The following is a 19336-nucleotide window of genomic DNA, read 5'->3' on the forward strand; positions in this document are numbered from 1 at the left end:
GGGCAAACAAATACAGAGATAGCAAAAATAGCAAAACAAATCTTGACCTCAGTAAAAAAAAAGTTTTTTTTTGCAATTTTACCGTGATTTTTGCGTGATAAATTTCCAAGAATAAGACAAAAATGAGAACAAGTTGACTAGAAATTTCCGAAAAATATTAACAATTCTGAAGTTTTTCCTTAATTTTGCAGAACAATTTTTCGAGTTTGGTGAGAGCCTGTTTTTGCTGATTAAAAATTCAACACTTCTCAGGCTGGCCATAGAAGGCTTTATCAAGTTAAGTTGAGAATCTGTTGCGCTCAAGCGTTGTCACTTGTTCTAATACTTCAGTAATGTTAAAATACTCCGGTCAAAAGAGTTTTTGAATATTTCATGTCTGTTTCAACAGGAGCGTCATAAGAAGAAACAAAATTGAGAGCTCATCAAATATTTGAAAATTTTTTTTTTCCATAAAGCTTTTTGTTCGTTTTTGAACTTTGAGAAGAGCTGTTCAAAGGCATACAGTACATCGCAGCTTATTGTTCCGACTTACGTAACGAAAGTAACGGAATATTTGTGCTCGGGGTGGGTTTTTTTTTCTTCAGACAATTTTCGACTTTTTAACTAGCCATTTTGACCGAATTTTTTTATATCATTCGAAAAGTATTGTTGTCTTGAGCTCAAATTTGAAAAAATATTTCACCTGTGATTATTTTTCGGAAAGTTATGGGGGTTCAAAGAAGGTTGCCATAATTGATTTGTTACTAGGAGCGAAATATATCACTGAGTTTTATATGGCGTGTGGGGGATGATTTTCACAAAAATTCTCAAATTAAAAAAAAAATCATTTTTTTTATTACGTTTAATGTTTTCGTGTCATTACTGCTCCATAGACTTTAAAAGGCAGTCGGAACATTCAGGGTTTCGCCCTTATACGAGCAGTCTTTTATAATTTAATTTGCATCAAGGTAAAATTTGCATGCAAAGTGAAACCGCATCTCAGATTTAAACAAAATTCGTCAACTCAGAAGCCTCGTAAAAACAAATGCGACGCTTACATAATTTTGAACAATCAAATTTGAAGTGAAAAACGCATGCTGTAACGTTCAATTACAGCTTCGTGTTGTAATGCACTTTATAAAAAAGACGTAGCGTCTTAATGATAGCTTCATTAAAAATCATGCATTTTGGATTTTAAATGTCTTAAACGTTAAAAATTTTCATATCTCTAAACTACATGCAGCTCTACTAGTTTCACAGTGGTTTCATATCTGAAAAGCTTTGAAAGAGCTTGAATCAGTAACGTTTTTATCTGTGGCTTTTCTATTACTTTTTTGGTACAATGACTAGTATTCAAGTATTCGTAATCTGAACTGTAACCAAAATCGTTCTCAGTTCATAGTGAAAAAAATTGCTGTTAAAATAGACCAAAACTTCTGCCGACTCAGAAACTGAATTAGACCGTTAGTTTAATATCGTCGAAATATCGGAATTTTAAATTCAATTTTTGCAGCGCATTGCAAGAAATATCCAGTGATTCAGGGCCAATTCCGGAAAACGTAGTGTTGTTGGCGTGTTGGATTAGTTTGGACCGTTAGACGATTTGGTTGGGAGAAATAAGGGCACAACGGGAGACTTGGTTTGAGATCTTTATTTGAGCGTAGGATTGGGATCAGTGCTAATCCCCATCCATAAAAGAGAGAGCGAACGGGCTAATTCCACACAGATTCGAAGACTTCAACAAATTGAACAACTGAAGTTTTCACCAATTGGAACGAAGTTTGGAAACATTTTCAGGTATGAGTAAATGAAAACTTTCAGTTCTTTGTGACGTTTTGTTTTCCTGAAACGTGAAAACTTCGCATACATATGGTTAAGTCTTGTCTTAAGTCCGTAATCTAAGGGTAACTACATTTCTTTTCTGTCTCATATTCAAACTTCACTTTTGATATACCGAATCAAAGGTTATAAAGCTGCACCAAGTCATAAATACTGATTCATACGATTCTTAATCTTGGGAGTCGATACTTAATCAAAACAAATATTCTTGTACACAAAATTAGGTGATACAACTCAAGTTCTTGACTATATATTTTTTGTTTGTATGGATTTTTGTTGTTTTTATCTTATAAAACGTCGTTTCCACTTCAAGATAGTATAACCATGAAATAGTAGATCTGAAGTCACTTTAAAATGCTCTCATCCATCTAAGTTTCATCCAATCTTTCAAACTTCCTCATCATTTTTGTTTTTGAACGCCTTTCCATATCCATCAGAATCTAGTTTAAGCTTCGTTGTCGTCCAAAACATAGCACCTTACCCGATTTTCGAAAGCGAAACAACATCAATTTGCACTATTTAACTCAGTTCATCAAGAAAAACCATGATCTAAGCTAAATGTTTTAGGCAGTTTTGTGATTATCTTTCTTCATCTAAAATTTCTAAAATTTACACTTCCACCAGTTCCCTATTTAGTTTCGATTGACTTGCTGATTTTTACTAGATTTAATCAACTTCATTTTGACAAGTTATCATCACACAAAACAACAGTGAAACCAGACCGGATTTTAAATTGTTTGAAAAAAAATCGGAAAAAAGAAGATGTTATTTGAGAAGGCACTGAAGACAGTGTCTAAGAGTGCGCCCGGGAGTGACAATGACTTCGCGGACCAGCTCAACTTCAGATACACCAGTGGCATCTACTTACTCTGTGCTCTGGCTGTCATCAGCCGATATTACGTCATGGACGGAATACAGTTAGTAATTTAAGGCCATTACGAGGACTAACTGTTCCGTGGATACGCACACCGTTTGGTGGGATTAGGTCTCTGGAATCCAGGGACAAGGTTTTAAAAATAAAATGTTCCAAATTGGTAGTAGAATAATCGACTTCTTCCTCTGTCAATCTTAAGGTCTATACTTTGAGCCCCAGCATGTTCCCTGTTTGTTGCTTGAGGGCAAAGCAACATCAACCAGCCAAAAAAATTCAAGCGGCAAACGCCAATTTATGCGAACTACTCTTTTCGTGACGGATGCAAGCGCAGCGGAGCGAAGAGGAGCAAGGGTATTCTGCTTGCCGATGCCTTGTTAAGAGTTTTCGCTTGTTAAAAATATTCGCCTGTTACCAAGAAATATAACAAATTTTGAAAAGATTGCTGTGGCTAAAATTATACAAATAAGTCAATCGGGCAATTGAAGTAATCAGCTATTTGTCTCGATATTTGCGTTTTTGTTTTTCCGACCGTCGAAGAAAGTCATTGATTATTGTTTCTCGCTAGCTTTTTTTTCTCCAAGCAATTTCCGACTTCTTTACTGGCAATTTTTGAAAAAACGTTTAATATCGTCTATTAAAAAGGGATAACTCTTTCCAAAATCAAATAAGAATAGCCGTTTACTGTGCAAGTAGCACAGAATGATCCGATCACAGTCTTAGAAAATACAAAAAAATTTTCTCAATTTGGTGTTGTTTTTTTTCTGCTTTTTGTGATAAAAAGACCTGAAAAAATAATAGAAATTAGGCAAATTTGAGAATCAAAGTAAAATAAGTCAATTCGAAAACAATTTTTGAAGAACAAGAACTAGAAAAGGACAGAAAATTTTTGCGTTACTACCTTTACTACCTTTAATTGAGTAAAACTAAATTTTCCTGGCTTAAATTAAGCTTAAATAAGCTATTGCAATTAGTAGCTACCTTACTAATTTGCTCGAAATTAGACAAAAAAAAGAAAAATTTCATACCGGTTTTTCTCGACACTGACAGTTCGAATCACGACTGAAAGGAGTTTAATATGATATAACAATCAATCCTGTCCGATGATTTTTGTGGTAGCTGATTTTGCGTGGAAAACGAAAAATTGAAAAAAAAACTAAAACACACCCAACTACAAAGTTCCTCTCCGTTTTCAATGGTCGGAACAAAAAGATATTTTATCTTTATTACTACCTTTAATTGAGTAAAACTAAGTTTTCCTGGCTTAAATTAAGCTTAAATAAGCTATTGCAATTAGTAGCTACCTTACTAATTTGCTCGAAATTAGACAAAAAAAAAGAAAAATTTCAAACCGGTTTTTCTCGACACTGAGAGTTCGAATCACGATTGAAAGGAGTTTAATATGATATAACAATCAATCCTGTCCGATGATTTTTGTGGTAGCTGATTTTGCGTGGAAAACGAAAAATTGAAAAAAAAAACTAAAACACACCCAACTACAAAGTTCCTCTCCATTTTCAATGGTCGGAACAAAAAGATATTTTATCTGCGGCGACTTTCACAAAGTTATGCGGGTTTGAATTTAGGACTTTTTGACAAATTATATTCAAAGTGTGATAATGAACTCGCTATATGATTCACATCGTATTCCACCGTCAGCGTCAAATTATACTATTAGAGATACGTTCAAGTCGTATGTTAACAGATGTATCATTATGAGAAAAAAAGGAAAGCATTGGTTTATTCTTCCGAAAATGATGGAATATTTGTGCTCGGAATGGTTTTTTCACTCCAGGCATATTTCGACATTTCAACTAGGAATTTTTGATGGAGTTTTCATATCATTTGAAAGGTGCTATTATCTTGATGAGCTCAAATTAAAAAAAATTAATTTACTTGTGATCTTTTATTGTAAAGTTATGGGGGTTTAAAACTGCCAATTTGGCCAATTAGGGACAATTAATGAGCGATATGTTTCTTGCTATCAACGCGTGAGCGGAGATTTAATCCGTCTTACAAATCATTTGTTTTTTAAATACTTAGCTAATTGCAAATTTTGTATCACTTTGTACTTTACATAGCATGTAATGTTTGTAATTTTTTTTCATTTTTTTATTGAAAATTTCAACAATTTTTGTAATGTAAACTACTCCATAGAATTGAAAATGCAGTCGGAACATTTAGGGCTTTGTACTGATACAAGCAGGCTTGTCTTGCTTTGCGAATCAAAAGTAAACTCTCCCTGACCGCTTGACCACAAACGGAAGCTCGATATTGCCACAGATGTTATTGCAAAAAAAGTTTACGACTTTATTATTAATTATTGATAGATGGGAGTAGGTCGAGTCTCAATTTAGATTAACTGGGATTTTTGCCTAGCTGTTTCTAACGCTAGGCAAGTTGCTGTACAGCTCTGGCGATGAAATAGTTTAAAAATTCATAGCTTTTTTTATCATTTGAACTTATGAAACTACTTTCAAACTGGATTGAGAGCACAATGTTGTATCATGTATCATGTATCGTAATTATGTATCAATTTTTACAAAAACCAAACTCAAAATTTATGGACCGAACTCAAAACCTTCAAAAACGAGCAGCATTGGACACTGTTGAGTTCTTGATCAGTTTCGCACTGTTCTACTTTGGCATGTTCAACCCCTAATTTTATATTGTTGGACTCTAAGTGTTTTGATAAATGTTCTATTTTCCTGTTTTTTAGCCCATAATTTAAGAGAGACAAGTTATTGTCACTCCAATTTTTACAGAGTGTTTCTTAGAGTGCGTTTTTCTCTAGACAATTTGAGGTACCAAAAATATTCATTTAATTCAGTCGCCCTTCATTAGAAAAACAAAAAACTTAGAACTAAATAAATAGTTTGTTGCTGGCTTTTCTTTGTTTTTAAAATGTTATTAGGTTTCTTGTTAAAAATGACAGTTTTAAAACTCTATCATGATTTGTGATGTTTGGAAAAAAACAACCTTCGCTATTTTAATGGTTTCGAAGAACATCCCAGCAAAAGTTTTGCAAAAAGTTCCAATAATACAAATTCGACAAAGTAGTTCGACTTGCGGATGACGCAACCCAAATGTTTCAGATGAAAGAAAACTGCCTAAGATGTCAATTAGGAAATCACTAATTAAAAGTTTTCGACTATTGTCTTTACAAAAACACAATTATTTTTTTTTCAAATTAGGCTCATTTTTTTGTGTGCTTTAAAAAAAAATTGAAAAAAAAATTAGGCATATTCGACAATTTTCCAACCGACTGTTTTACAAAAAATGATCGCTATTAAAATGTTTTTTTTTCCTTGGATATTTTAAAATATCCCTCTATTGGAAAAAAGGATTTGTTATTAAGCACACAAATCACATTTGATTCATCAATGAATTATTTCTCTCGTGGGGTGATAATTTTTTACTAGGTTCCAAAGAGGAAATAGTTACTGAGATGCTTTTTTAAGTTTTGAGCTCGAGACATGAAAATTCTTCAGTTACCCCCAAATTGAATTACGGCAAGCTTTTTTCGTTATCAGCAACATATTAGAAGCTAATCATTTTGTACGTAAGATAACGAATGTTAGAGGGTGAGAGTTTTTGTGATAAAGTTCAAAACTATATTGTAGTTTTGATATCAATTGTGGAGGGGAAGATGTTCTTTGAAAAGTTCAATATCTCTGAAAAAAAAACATATAGTTTTCAAACTTTTCGAAAAGATGCTATGCTAAACAAGACTGCTCGCATATCAGGGCAAAACCCTGACTGTTCCGACTGCCTCTTAATTGGTCTGAAATAGTTGTTGTTCGAAAGACTGCTGAATTTTTTGCTGTTCTATTATTTGAGTAGAATTATTATGATCAATTGTAGTTGGCCTCATTTCAGTCAGGAACGATTATGAGTGCGAATAAGTTGCCACGCATAAATAATTCGAAACTATCATATTATACTCCTACTCAAGCAGCGACGCCATTCGCATTTTATTTCAGTGCAACATACTCGCTCAAGTAAAAAAAAACTACCCCAGTCATATATGTTCTTAACTTTCAACGAAATTCGGAACTATTAGTGCTTAGAAATTAGGGAGCAATAGGAACTTTGCCTAGATAGGAGCTGTTTTCTTTCAACTTGAAACGATAAAAGATTGTTACAGCTGGGTAATTCGTCACGCATTCTATAGCATTAAAAATATTCAAAGCTCTTTGAAGTTAGTCCAGAATATGGCCAAATTCTCATTTTTAACCCTAAACTTTAGGTATCTTAAATATTAAAACTTAGATATTAATCTTAGTTGGAGGTTAGATATCATAATTCATTTGAACCCCGCAGTCCAAATCTTCAATGAGGCTTAAAAATTTTAGTATAAAAATTATTTACATAGTCAAAACTGGTCACATTAAATAGAACAAACAAAAAGAACCCAGCATATATGTTCCACATTTTCTGTAAAACTCGGAGCAACTACAACCAATGCGCATTAATTACGAACGTTTCTCCATGAAGAACTAGATGAGTTGTCTCAGTATTTTTTATGGGTGTTCCTTTGGGTGCATTTCAATCTTGCGATGTCTATGTCTGTACGCAGACTTTCGGAGTTCGGTCGGTAACTTCTCTGTAATTTAAAAGCACTGAAGACTTCGCACATTATAGACACATTATAGACTTTCGAGTGTAATTTAATACGCTGCCATATTCAAATACTTTTTTACCAGAACTTGTGTTGACATCCATGCGTGTTGTATTGATGACAGCAACAAAAGTTTCTTCTAAATTCATGATGCTTTTTTCAATAATGATGATGAACACTGCATGGTAGTATTGATTTGAAGTTTGGAGTCTGCATGCGTTGTTTTATTGTGTCACTCTATAAAATGCTGAACTGTTCCAAAAGCATGAGTTGTAATCTTCGGCTAAATGCTGGATGGATCTCAAACTATCTTCAAGTTTTTGGGTCCATCCGCCTATCCGTTACCAGAAAACTTCCAGCCGCTTAACATTTATCCTAAATCTGCTATAAAAATGTTTTGTCATATTAATTTTTTCCCGTTACTTAGAATCCTTTTTGAGATATTGTAGCACGTCCACTTAACCAAAACTAACTTCAAAAAATAAACAATAAAAAAATATTTATTTTGATTTTGTTTCATAATAAACCATCAGGGCAATTACGTCATCGTGAGCGATTGAACTACTCGTGAGTCATTTGCATGATCAAGTGAGTGAGTGAGTTGTGTGAGAGTGAGTCAAGATGATCGATAAGATCTTCAGCATCGTGAGCAAGAGTGCGGAGAAGCATGACGATGACTTTGCGGACAAGTTGAACTACAGATACACTTCCAGTCTCATGGCCATGGGCGCATTCCTCATCACGTGGTACACCGCATTCGGTGACGTCATCCAGTAAGACTCAATCAAGCAAAGTTGCAAACAAAAGTCTTTTAATTTGATAGAATGCCAAAACAGAATCAAAAAATTAAAATTGAACTGCGCGTTTTCTATTTTCTATTAACTCTTTAAGTCTTTTTCATTGATTTGGGAGAGCTCGGAAAATCAATTTGGTCCACTTTAGAAAAACCTGGACAAAATTTTTTGAATAAGAATCGCCCTTTTTCAAAAAATTAACCCTTCTATCCTAAAGAGAAAGTCCTAAATCAGCCCCTTATTTGCGGTACAAGAAGAGTAATCTTAAGAAAAATTTATCTCTGCTCGGGCAATCATATCAGTTTTGAGAAGCAACCGATTTTTTATCAGGAGATATCCGATTTCTAAACGCCCCTGAAAGGTGATCGATTTAAACTTAATTCTCATCTTGCATGAAATATAATAACATGTAGAATGTTCAGAAAACCTGAAAAAATTAACAACTTTATATGAGCATGTTGATATAATTTTGCATGATTGGAAAATAGCATCATTTCTATCAAAAAAATCACTATTATTTTTGATTTACCTCGTGGGATTTCTCCGAAAAAGTAGTTGCTCTACAACTTTGCGAAGTATCATGGTATAATAATAATAATCATAATAATAATAATAGTGACAATGATAAGCCGAAAATGATTTCACTATTAAAACAACGGTTAAATGTTGTTATTTTCTGTGTGCAGATGTTGGACTCCCACGTACTTCGCGGGTGCGTGGATCGACTATGCGAACAACCTGTGCTTCATCAAGAACACCTACTACCTGCCCATGGACGTGACAGTGGAAAAGGGGCGGGAGGAGGGGCTGACGTACAGCATCACTTACTACCAGTGGATCCCCCTCTTCTTCATGTGGCTGGCCATGTGCTTCTACCTCCCCCGTGCAGTCTGGTTCAACGTCTTCAGCCACCACTTTGTCGACATCAATGCCATTGTTGACCTGTTGACCTCGTTCGACAATGCGGTCAACCCTGAGACACGTGACCCTGCGGTGCAACAGGTCGCCAAGCATATTCACAGGTAGAGCTTAAATTTCGAAACACTGTAAAACCTCTGCGGCCTCTGCGAAAGAGGCAGTCTTCTGTGGCAACACAAATTGAATGCTTCTTTCAAAAAGTAATAAAAAGTCTTAATAACTTATTTCGAAAGCACCCTGGTTTTGTAATATTTTTATCAAGACACATTTTTGATAAGAATGAATCAAATGTTAGGGTGCTGGAGGCAAATTTATGCTGACGTCGGAACACTTGATCAAATATTTTATGATGGAAATTTCGATGTTGAATGTTCTACGAAATCGTCCTCCCATGTCCAGACACACTTCATTCGTTTGTGTACACAACAGGTATCTGTGCAACTCGACCGAATACAGAGAGACGGCATTCTTTGAAGCCAGGAAGTCAGTGACTAAGAAGTGCAAGACATTCGCCTTCTACATCGGCAGAAGGTACGGTCTCCAAGTGACCTTGATCTACCTCATCATCAAGTGTCTCTACATCGCCGTGGGCATCACCCAACTCTACTGGATCGACTCTTTCCTCAGAGGTGCTGAGGCTCAGAACTGGACTATGAAGGGCTACTACTACAATCTCTTTACATCTTCATACGTTCTACAGGTGTTGAGGTTAGTCCAAAAATATTACCACATAACTGGCAAATCCTAAAAAACCTGTTTTTAATTTAAAACTATTTAACAACACTAAAAGCTAATTAGAACAGGTAATAATTGTACCTTTTTAAAATTAATTCTCGAAATAAATTAAGAAATCAAACCATATCACAAACTTAAAAAGCCATACTTTCTTTTAATGCGTTGCTATGCGTTCAAAAGTATCGAAAGAAATTGTCCCAATGAAACTATCATCAAATCTCAAGCAATTTTTTCCGGATTTTGAAGACTCTTGTTTAAAGGAGTCTGAGAAATGGGACGAACTGGGAGAACTCGCCCAGCTTCCCCCGAGTGACCATGTGCGACTTCGAGACGAGAGCTCTTGGGCAGAACCAGAAGTTCAGCATCCAGTGTGTCCTACCCATCAACCTGTTCAACGAGAAGATCTTCCTCTTCCTCTACTGCTGGATCATGATGGTAGTGCTTATAACTATTACTAACTTGTCTCTGTGGATCTACAGAATCGCATTCGCCTTCAGTCGGCAGAAGTACATCATGAAGCACTTGACACTCATGGGGAGGATCGACGAGAAGAATCGGAGGTAATTCAGAGACGTTGAAACTCACTTGAAAAACAGAGACGTTTGTTTGAAAACAAACTATATGATGCAGTGGCGTGCGCAGAAGTTTTTTAGGGAGGGGGGGGGGGGGGTTTACAAGAGAAAATTGAAAATTTTGTCGACATTTTTTTTTGGTCGACCAATTTGATTCTTCAGCTCTACGAAAGAACTATAAGGACATACTTTTGAAAAAATAGGCAAAAAATGAAATTTCGAGCACTTTTGGAAGATGACTTAAAAATTGCGTTCTTTCGGCTCCCCCCTCGAACTTCATTGTATTGGCGCCTCTGGAGAAAACGGTCCCCAAATTTAGTTATATTGGAGACCCTGTAAACAAATCTGGCAACAAGAGTTGAGAGCCCCCCCCCCCCCTCGCCACGCTACTGGTATGATGTAATGATGACGTTCTCTCATGCTTGAAACTAAGTTGTAAATTAAACGAGAACTTTTTATTTTTCGAGCGAGAAACCTTAAAACGATTCAGAAATATTATCATCACGTATAAACTGCCTGCACCTAAAAATTACTTCTTATCTAAATTGTCCCATTTAACTCAAAAACACTCAAAATTTTCAAAATTGCTCAAAGTTGTATTTTTGTCTGAATGGGGTGTGGCGGAGCAAAAAAAAGTTAAATATGGTCCATTTGGGTTGTGGATGAGCGCCAAAAAGTGAAATTGATAACCTAAAAAACTGCTGACATAAAAATTGCTGGCCTAAATTGATTATCTGAGTTGCTGAGAGAAAGGATGGCCTCCATCTTTCTTCTGCTGTTAGATTTGGCGGCCCGGAGGAAATCGTTAAAGCCACAAAGTACTTTCTTAAAAACCTCAAATTGGTTTTGTCCCACAGGTACAGTGTGCGGGTTACTAAGCGACTGATCCGAGTGTTCATCCACGACTACCTCCGACCGGACGGGGTGTTCCTGCTCCGGCTGATCGCCATTAACACCAACTGTCTCATCGCCAGTGAGATCATAGCTAACTTGTGGGACGAGTTCAAGGACGACGAGAAGATCGTCAAGAAGGCCGAACACTACAATCACAAAGAGAGGTAGTCAGCTCAACCAACTTCTCATTTATTATTATTATATCACAAAAGTTCTCTTTTTTTGTCTCATAACACCTCATCGCCAATCGCATTTTATGTAGAAAAAATTGTGAAGAAGTATTTCAAAGAAGCCAATTTGAAGTCAGATTGCTAATTTATATCATCTTCATTCAAAAACAAAATAAACAAAGATAGCCGGTTACTGTGCAAGTAGCACAGAATGTTTCGACCATAGTCTTTAGAAAACTACGGTTTAGAAAGTTTTTTTTTTCCAAATGTGTAGTTTTTTCTGCTTGGTGTGATAAAAGGATCTGCCCTAAAAATAAAATTTGGGCATATTAGACAATCATAGTAATATAGGCCAATTCTACAAAAATTGTTGTAGCAAAAGGACTAGAAAAGCTAAAAAACATTTTAGAATTCTTTTTTTTTTCAAAAATTTTACAATACATTTTTGAATTTTTTGAAGTTTTTGGTTCCCAAAAGGAAACTAAAAACTCCAAAAACTAGTTTTATTTGCTTAAAGTTAACGTCTAAGGTCTTAAATTAGGCATAATTCAGCTTGAAGGCCAGCTCTCTTGCTTTATTCGCTCGAATTAAGACAAAAAAAATCAAAAATTTCAAACCGGTTTTTCTCGAGACTGGGAAAGCTTTTTGGAAACTTTTAATGTAGTTCAAATCACGACTGAAAGGGCTTTAATATGATCAATCACTCAACCCAGTCCGATCATTATTTGTGGTACCTGATTTTGCGTGGAAACCGATAAGAAAAAAATAAAACACACCCGAATACAAAGTTCTTCCCTTTTTTGAATGGTCGGAACAATAAGGTTATTAAACCAGAGTCTAATTTTTAACGTCAAAAATCGTTACAAAAGACAAGCGTGTCATCAAACTCATTCCGGGTGAATCATGAAACTGTAATGTTGTTACAGACAGAAGTTCGGTTCGGATGCAGGGGCTGCGAGCATAGCAGGGAGTGGGATAGGCAACGACGACACTTACTCCACCAGCCAGGACAAGGTAGCCCAACTTCAGTCTATTTTTAGCAACTTATCGCTCCACTATTTTGACTGCTTCCCAGAGCAACGTGTTATTTCACTAACTTCAACTTAAACAACCAAACTCAGCGAAATTGTTCTAACCATCCTACTAATCACGTTTTAACTATATTTGTTGATATGAAAAGCATTTAGAGGCAGTCTGTTTGGTTTTGCATCACCATTTTCAGTCTAAAATTTGTCGAGAGCGACAATTAGTAAAACTTCAAAATCGGGTAGATGAACTTCGCTAATTGTGACAAATAATCTTGCCCATATGTTTGTTCATGCAAGTCAAGTTCAAATAAAAGGTAGAAGAACAATCTTTTTTCTTCAGGTTGTAATCAAAAGAAGAAGTCAGAAGGCTTTCTCCATCTTCCAACCTAATCTGGACGATAGTCAAATGAGTCCCACAACTCCAAAGGGTCTCTCGGATCTGCAGAAGTTCCAGCGTCAGTACAAAGAAGGTAAATCCGGCGAGCCCCCTCCGCCGGTCCAGAAAGTAGAGTTCCAGGGTTTGAGTGCAATCCCGGAGCCCAAACCTAAAAAGAAGGAGAACTCGTTTTTTGTTTGTATTGACTGCGACGACGATGCTGATAACGAAAGTGAATATGGAAACATGATTGACCCCCCTGCTCGGCTTCTTAAAAAACCCAAATCACCTCGAAAGTCACTGAAAAACAAAATGAGAGATCTTTTCGTCTACAACAGTTCTGGATCCGAAAGCGATTTATCTGACGAAGCGGTTCAAACAATTCATGGTAGTCCAAAACCGAAGCGGAAACGAGCAACTAAAAGTATGTTGAAAAACTGTCTGTCCATTGACGAGCCGAACTCGGATGACGGAAACCGAGGACCCGACTCAGTACGAAGTGTGAACTCGGGGAGCCAGCAGGAGCATCGGCAGGATCCCTATCCCGTTAATCAGAGACCCGGGATTGCGAGACCATTTGAGGTCGGAAACGGAGTTAGTCCCCCAGCTTATTCACAAGCAGCGGGGATGGTCTCGATGAATCCAGGTATCGGGGGAGACAGAGTGCCTAGAACACAAATGTCATATGTACCATCAGTCACAGGACTGCGAACTCATAATAACTAAAAAACATGATTGGCAGATTGAATTTATGATTTTTACTTGGTAAACAGCACCTGCTTAAATGAAGTTATAAATGAGTACGTAAAGTAATACACGAGACGGCTGTAGTATGCGACAGTAGATTAATTGAAGCACATAAATTCACGTTTGTTTTTAGACAAGAGGGCAGCAATCGTTTGCATTCTCAAATCTATTAACTTCAGCGAAGTCGAAATGTCAAAAATCTACTCCTTTCAGAAAAAAAATAGAAAAGCTCGTAGATTTTAGTTTGGGATACACCAGCGGTTTTCCATAAAATAACTATTCGTATGTTGTCCTTCTCGTGGATAAACATTGTCTTATTTTTAATTTCTGTAATCAAAGATTAAAGAGACTAGCAGGTCAACATTTTCTGTTGATAATTTCTTGTACAATAAGTTATGGAAGAGAGTTCGACGTTATTCTGGTCGTGACAAAAATGTAGCAAACTTAGCTCCAATCAACTAGAAGATGACATAATTTATCCACTTGATCGCGTTCAGCGCTGAGCGCCACTCCCCCATTCCCCCCTTTTCCTTGTAGATGTTCCCTTTTTCCAAATCAAAAGAACACTCGTGTTCCTTCAAAACATTACTCGTATCGCTTCAAAAGAATACTCGCATTTTTTCAAAAGAATATGCCCCAATCAGAAGAATACTTGTAGCATACTCGTATACGCCTTCCTGAAACAGTATTCGTTTGATTCGACTGGTTTTTAAGTTTTATGCATACTTGAACTCAGGGATTTACTAATGATTTGAGGAGGGGTTGAGGGGATTTTGAGAAAGTAGTGCTGCTAGCATAGTTCTGATCGACTTAAGTGAAAAGTGACATTTCTAAAAAAAAAAAAGGAAAAAAAATGGTTTTGAATGTAATCTCAAAGGGTAAAATATGTTTATCGAAGTGTCGTGTTTATATATTGTGGTGTCCTAAGGGGTTTAAAAAGTCAGATGGAGAAGACCGGTAGGTGGTTGATTCTGATTCTTACCAGCTCCGTTTGCAAGGTACATGAAATGTGGCCTTTCTTTTATGCCTGAATATCTGGATATTTGAATGTAGCGCTTGAATTAATGGAAAGAGTTCTGGAGAATTTTTGTCCAACGAAATTTGCAGCAATTTACATCACGATGACGTTATATAAGAAATCAGATAAGGAAAGTGAATATGTGGCTGCACCTAATTATCGCATGCAGTATTCGCAATGTGAAACTGAAAAGTGAACAAAATTTTGACGTTTTCTTTAATTTTAAACTCAATCGGATAAAGAATTTCACTTAGTCTATAGTAAAAACGGACTAGTCATAGCCAGGTCTGATGAGGCCTATCGATAGCTCCTTTGCAATTCTCTGGAATCACTATTATCGGCTCTTTTTCGTTCATGACAATCAGACAATGCCATTACGAGGCCAAACTGTGCACTGGATAGGAGCACAATTTTGTGTCTGTATGTCTCTGGATTCCAGAGACAAGTCTTAAATATGTTCCAAGATGTAAGTGGATTCCACAAACAAAATTTCAGTGGGTTTCGCATACATATACTTGTAGCGTAAGTTTTGTCGGCACATTTGTTTTGTTGCGGATTCCGCAACAAGCAAATATAGCTAGTTGATCTGGATTCCGCAATTATAAGTGGATTCCGCAAATTGTAAGTGGAATCCGCAAATGTACGTTGAATCCGCAAAATTTGTATGCGGAATCCGCAAAAGCAAGCGGATTCCGCCAATTGTAAGTGGTTTCCGCAAATTGTAAAGGGATTCCGCATTTTTGTTTATTACTGAACTTGCATATGAACAATGAACAATTGAAAGCTAGAGGTGGAAGATTTGATTTATTATCTATAGGAACGTGCAATTAGAACGCAAAAGGACATACCCATTTGTCAGCGGAATCCACAAACCAATCTTAAAACATTGGTTAACTATGCGGTTTGAAATGGCTGTTCTAGTTTGAAATGGGGGCAAGTCACCCATCAGTATTTGAAATGAGATGGTTCAGTTATGGTTAAGAAATAATCATCAGTATTTGAGATGAGATAATTCAGTTTGAAAAGGCAGCTAAGTCACCCATCAGTATTTGAGATGAGATGGTTCAGAAATTATCAGCGCACTCATCAGTTTTTGAGATGAGATGGTTCAGAAATTATCATCGCTTTCATCAGCATTTGAGACGAGAAAAAGGACGACTCGATTGTATTTTTTGAAAGCTTTATTTAAAACTGAAAAGAAAAACTTATACAAGCGGTAACCAAAAAATACAGTACGAAAAGTAAAATATTGTTTTTAAATTTTGTTGAGCAATTGGATCAAAATTTCTGTTCTTTCTGAATCCTTTTCCTCAAATCTCCACTTTCGACAAAGCGTCTGTGTTGTCTGAATGGCTCACTATGGTATTCATAGTCTTGTGGTTTTATTGAAATATTTGTCTCCTCGGCTGTTTTTGCTGTTTCTGAATCCTTTCACTCGAAAACTCCACCTTCGACAAAGCGTCTTTTTTGTCTTCATGGCTCACTATGGTATTCGTAGTCTGGGGTTTGCGTTTACCAGATGAAGTTTGCGTTTACCTCTCATATTGAATTTAATTTTCTCTTTCCACAACATTGTATTCGAATCGTTTGACGTGTTTGGATTCTGATGTTTGAGCGAATTTAAAATGAAAGCTTTCACAGAGTCAAGTGGAGTATCTTTATCCGGACAAACGAAGGGTGTAATACTTTCGAACTGCAGACTCCAAAGGAAATCAATTAATTCGTCAGCTGAAGAGTGCGAAGATCAACAGCACCGAATGGTTCTCTAAGACACTGCTTTAACAAATCTCCCAGGCATTATCTCGTTTTTAGTGAAAAACATTGCAGTTGGAATGATTGTAAGCACTTCTGCACTTGGGATGCCCGGCTTGCGAGGCAGTTTTTGGTTCGCAGACGCAGACGACGGCTTGGAGAAATGGATTTTGGTACTTTCGCCACCTTATGGTGAGCCAATTTTGAATGGAGGGAACAAATTTGTACAGTTGCTAATGACATAATGAAACGTGAACTTTAGTGTTGAATCTAAATGCAAGCTCTTTCATCAAAAACTCATAACCGTAGCGAGTTGTGTTATAAAATTGGACCACATTATTTTGAAATGAACAGAGACATGCGGACACGGCTTGAAAGATGGCTGAAAGACAGCTCTCCCTAGAAGGTATGAAATTGGAATCTGTTTTGCAAAACGTTGTGTCGATGTAAATATTATCAAAATTATGAACCGCAGCTTCTTTTAAATTTTCGAAAAGATGATTGATTCGCTTCGTATGACCAACATGCCATCTGAAATCGCCAGTAAGAAGAACTGATTTTACTTTGGAAACTAGTAAGAACATTACTAAATCTGGGCAGTGACCTGCAGGAATAAAAGTGACAGTCAAGGTATGAGTTTTGTCCCCGTCCAATGAAACATTCAATGTTCTCTCATTATCTGAATCCAGAGGTATTATATATGGAGTTAAATTAACATAAAGCGGCAATGCACTCAACAAAGCAGCCAAAACTTTATGACAAAAAACTTTCAAGTTATAGTGTTTTAATTTTTCGAAGAGCTCAGGCACATTGAGGCCCACCATGTGATCTGTATGACAGTGCGGAAGAAAATAAACTGTATATTTGAGGTTCTCACCATTGAAGCGATCAATTGAAACCCCAAGAAATTCTGATATTGGACCGGCAAATTCTGACATAATTATAGAAGGGAAAAGGAGGTATGAACAGTGTGTTAATGAAATGAGGATTGACGATACCCTTCTAGAGTTTTCAAGAAAGGAGAAGAACACCGCATTTTGATAGTCATGAGCTCGTTTTGAGTGTAAGCATTTATTTGGTCAATTTATACAGCCAAAACTTTTATCATTTGGGCCCATAATTAAGATTACACGAGTGGATCCGAAAAACAATTCCAATTAGCTTCAATCGAGCCAATTTTCTCAAATCAATAATAAATATTTGAGAATTTTAATTCCACTAACTACAAAAACTAAACAATTTAAATGATATGTGCACCAATATAGAAGATTTCACATCAGGAAGCACAGTAGGAAGCACAGCAGTTTTGGCACAAAAGACTATCTAACTAAAGTTTTATAATAGACTTTTTTTACTGATAAGTGGGCTGATAGGAGTATAATGTGAGGCATACTGTGGTTGACTGAAAGATAGAGCGATAAAGTGACTCTGGCTGAGTTACACAGATAAAGCTGGTACGAGCGCTGTTGAGTGACGGCTAAAAAAAAACAGTTTTCTATTAAACTTGTCATAAAATATTTTGTAATACTTTTTCAGATTTGAGATTTTGAACCTTCACTGATAAGTAGGGCATTTTGTAGCATTAATACTGATCAAGTGCTGTTGAGTAACGGCTAAAAACTGTTTCCTAAAAAACTAGTCATAAAATATTTTAGTAATATATTTTGACATTTGAGATATTGAACCTTTACTGATAAGTAGGGCATTTTGTAGCATTGATACTGGTCGAGTGCTGTTGAGTAACGGCTAAAAACTGTTTCCTAAAAAACTAATCATATAATATTTTGGTAATATGTTTTGAGATTTGAGAGTTTGAACCTTTACTGATAAGTAGGGCACTTTGTAGCATTGATAGTGGACGAGCGTTGTTGATTGACGGCTAAAAAAAAACAGTTTTCTAATAAACTTGTCATAAAATATTTTGTAATACTTTTTCAGATTTGAGATTTTGAACCTTCACTGATAAGTAGGGCATTTTGTAGCATTGATACTGGTCGAGTGCTGTTGAGTAACGGCTAAAAACTGTTTCCTAAAAAACTAGTCTAAAAAATTTTAGTAATATATTTTGAGAATTGAGATTTGAACCTTTACCGTTAAGTAGGGCATTTTGTATTATTGATACTGGACGAGCGTTGTTGAGTGACGGCTAAAAAACAGTTTTCTAATAAACTAGTCATAAAACATTTTTGTAGTACTTTTTTAGATTTGAGATTTTGAACCTTTATATGGACGTTGATTGACTGTAACTGACTCTGAATGACTCTGATAAAGCTGAAAAGTGACTCCGATAAGGCTGTCTGATAAAATGACTCTGATTGACTGAATGACTGGAGAATGACTGGAGTGACTAAAGTGACTGAATGACTGAATGATAGAAAATGACTGGAGAATGGCTGGAGAATGACTGGACTGAATAAAGTGACTCAATGATTGAATGATAGAAAATGACTGGAGAATGCCTGGAGAATGACTGAAGAATGACTGGAAAGACTAAAAGGACTCAATGACTGAATGGTAGAAAATGACTGGAGAATGACTGGAGAAGGACTGGAGTGACTAAAGTGACTCAATGACTGAATGATACGAGCGGTGTTGATACGAGCGCTGTTGACTGACGGCTAAAAAACAGTTTTCTATTAAACTAGTCAATTAATTTTTTAGTAATATATTTTGAGATTTGAGATTTTGAACCTTTACAGATAAGTGAGGGCATTCTGTCTGAACTACATACTGTAGCACACTGTCTGTACACACTGTAGCATACTACACGGCTAAAAATAACAGTTTTCTCTCTAAATAGTCAAAAACCATTTCAGTAATATGTTTTCAGATTTTGAACTTTCACAATGAGGGTCCGACCACAGGGCATGTCGTCATCACTGGATGAGTCGTCTTCGATTCTCCCATCCCAGACCACAGTGTGCCCGAGACCGCGACCCCGCACGTAGGAGAACGTAAGAGCGTCCAAGGCAGTGCTCTCCTCCTCGTCACTACCCGAGAGCAGTTCAAAGTCGGAACACTC

The 19336-nt window shown here is 36.4% G+C and overlaps 1 protein-coding gene across 2 annotated transcripts; it reads left to right on the forward strand.

Moving 5' to 3' along the window:
* The first annotated feature begins 1223 nt into the window (after nucleotides 1–1223).
* Nucleotides 1224–13697, forward strand: LOC134847584 (innexin unc-9-like). 2 transcript variants are annotated; one of them, XM_063864683.1, is made up of 8 exons: nucleotides 1224–1776; nucleotides 7844–8083; nucleotides 8791–9126; nucleotides 9452–9730; nucleotides 10018–10317; nucleotides 11187–11387; nucleotides 12320–12407; nucleotides 12762–13694. In XM_063864683.1, the coding sequence occupies exons 2-8, from the start codon at nucleotides 7932–7934 to the stop codon at nucleotides 13521–13523; spliced, it is 2118 nt and encodes a 705-aa protein (XP_063720753.1). In that variant the 5' UTR covers nucleotides 1224–1776; nucleotides 7844–7931; the 3' UTR covers nucleotides 13524–13694. The 2 variants fall into 2 exon arrangements, with proteins under 2 accessions (XP_063720753.1, XP_063720752.1); XM_063864682.1 differs by lacking the exons at nucleotides 1224–1776; nucleotides 7844–8083 and adding an exon at nucleotides 1801–2735 and having other exon boundaries at nucleotides 12762–13697.
* The last annotated feature ends 5639 nt before the right edge of the window (nucleotides 13698–19336 follow it).

Source organism: Symsagittifera roscoffensis, chromosome 6, assembly GCF_963678635.1.
Source record: "Symsagittifera roscoffensis chromosome 6, txSymRosc1.1, whole genome shotgun sequence".
NCBI lineage: Eukaryota > Metazoa > Xenacoelomorpha > Acoela > Convolutidae > Symsagittifera > Symsagittifera roscoffensis.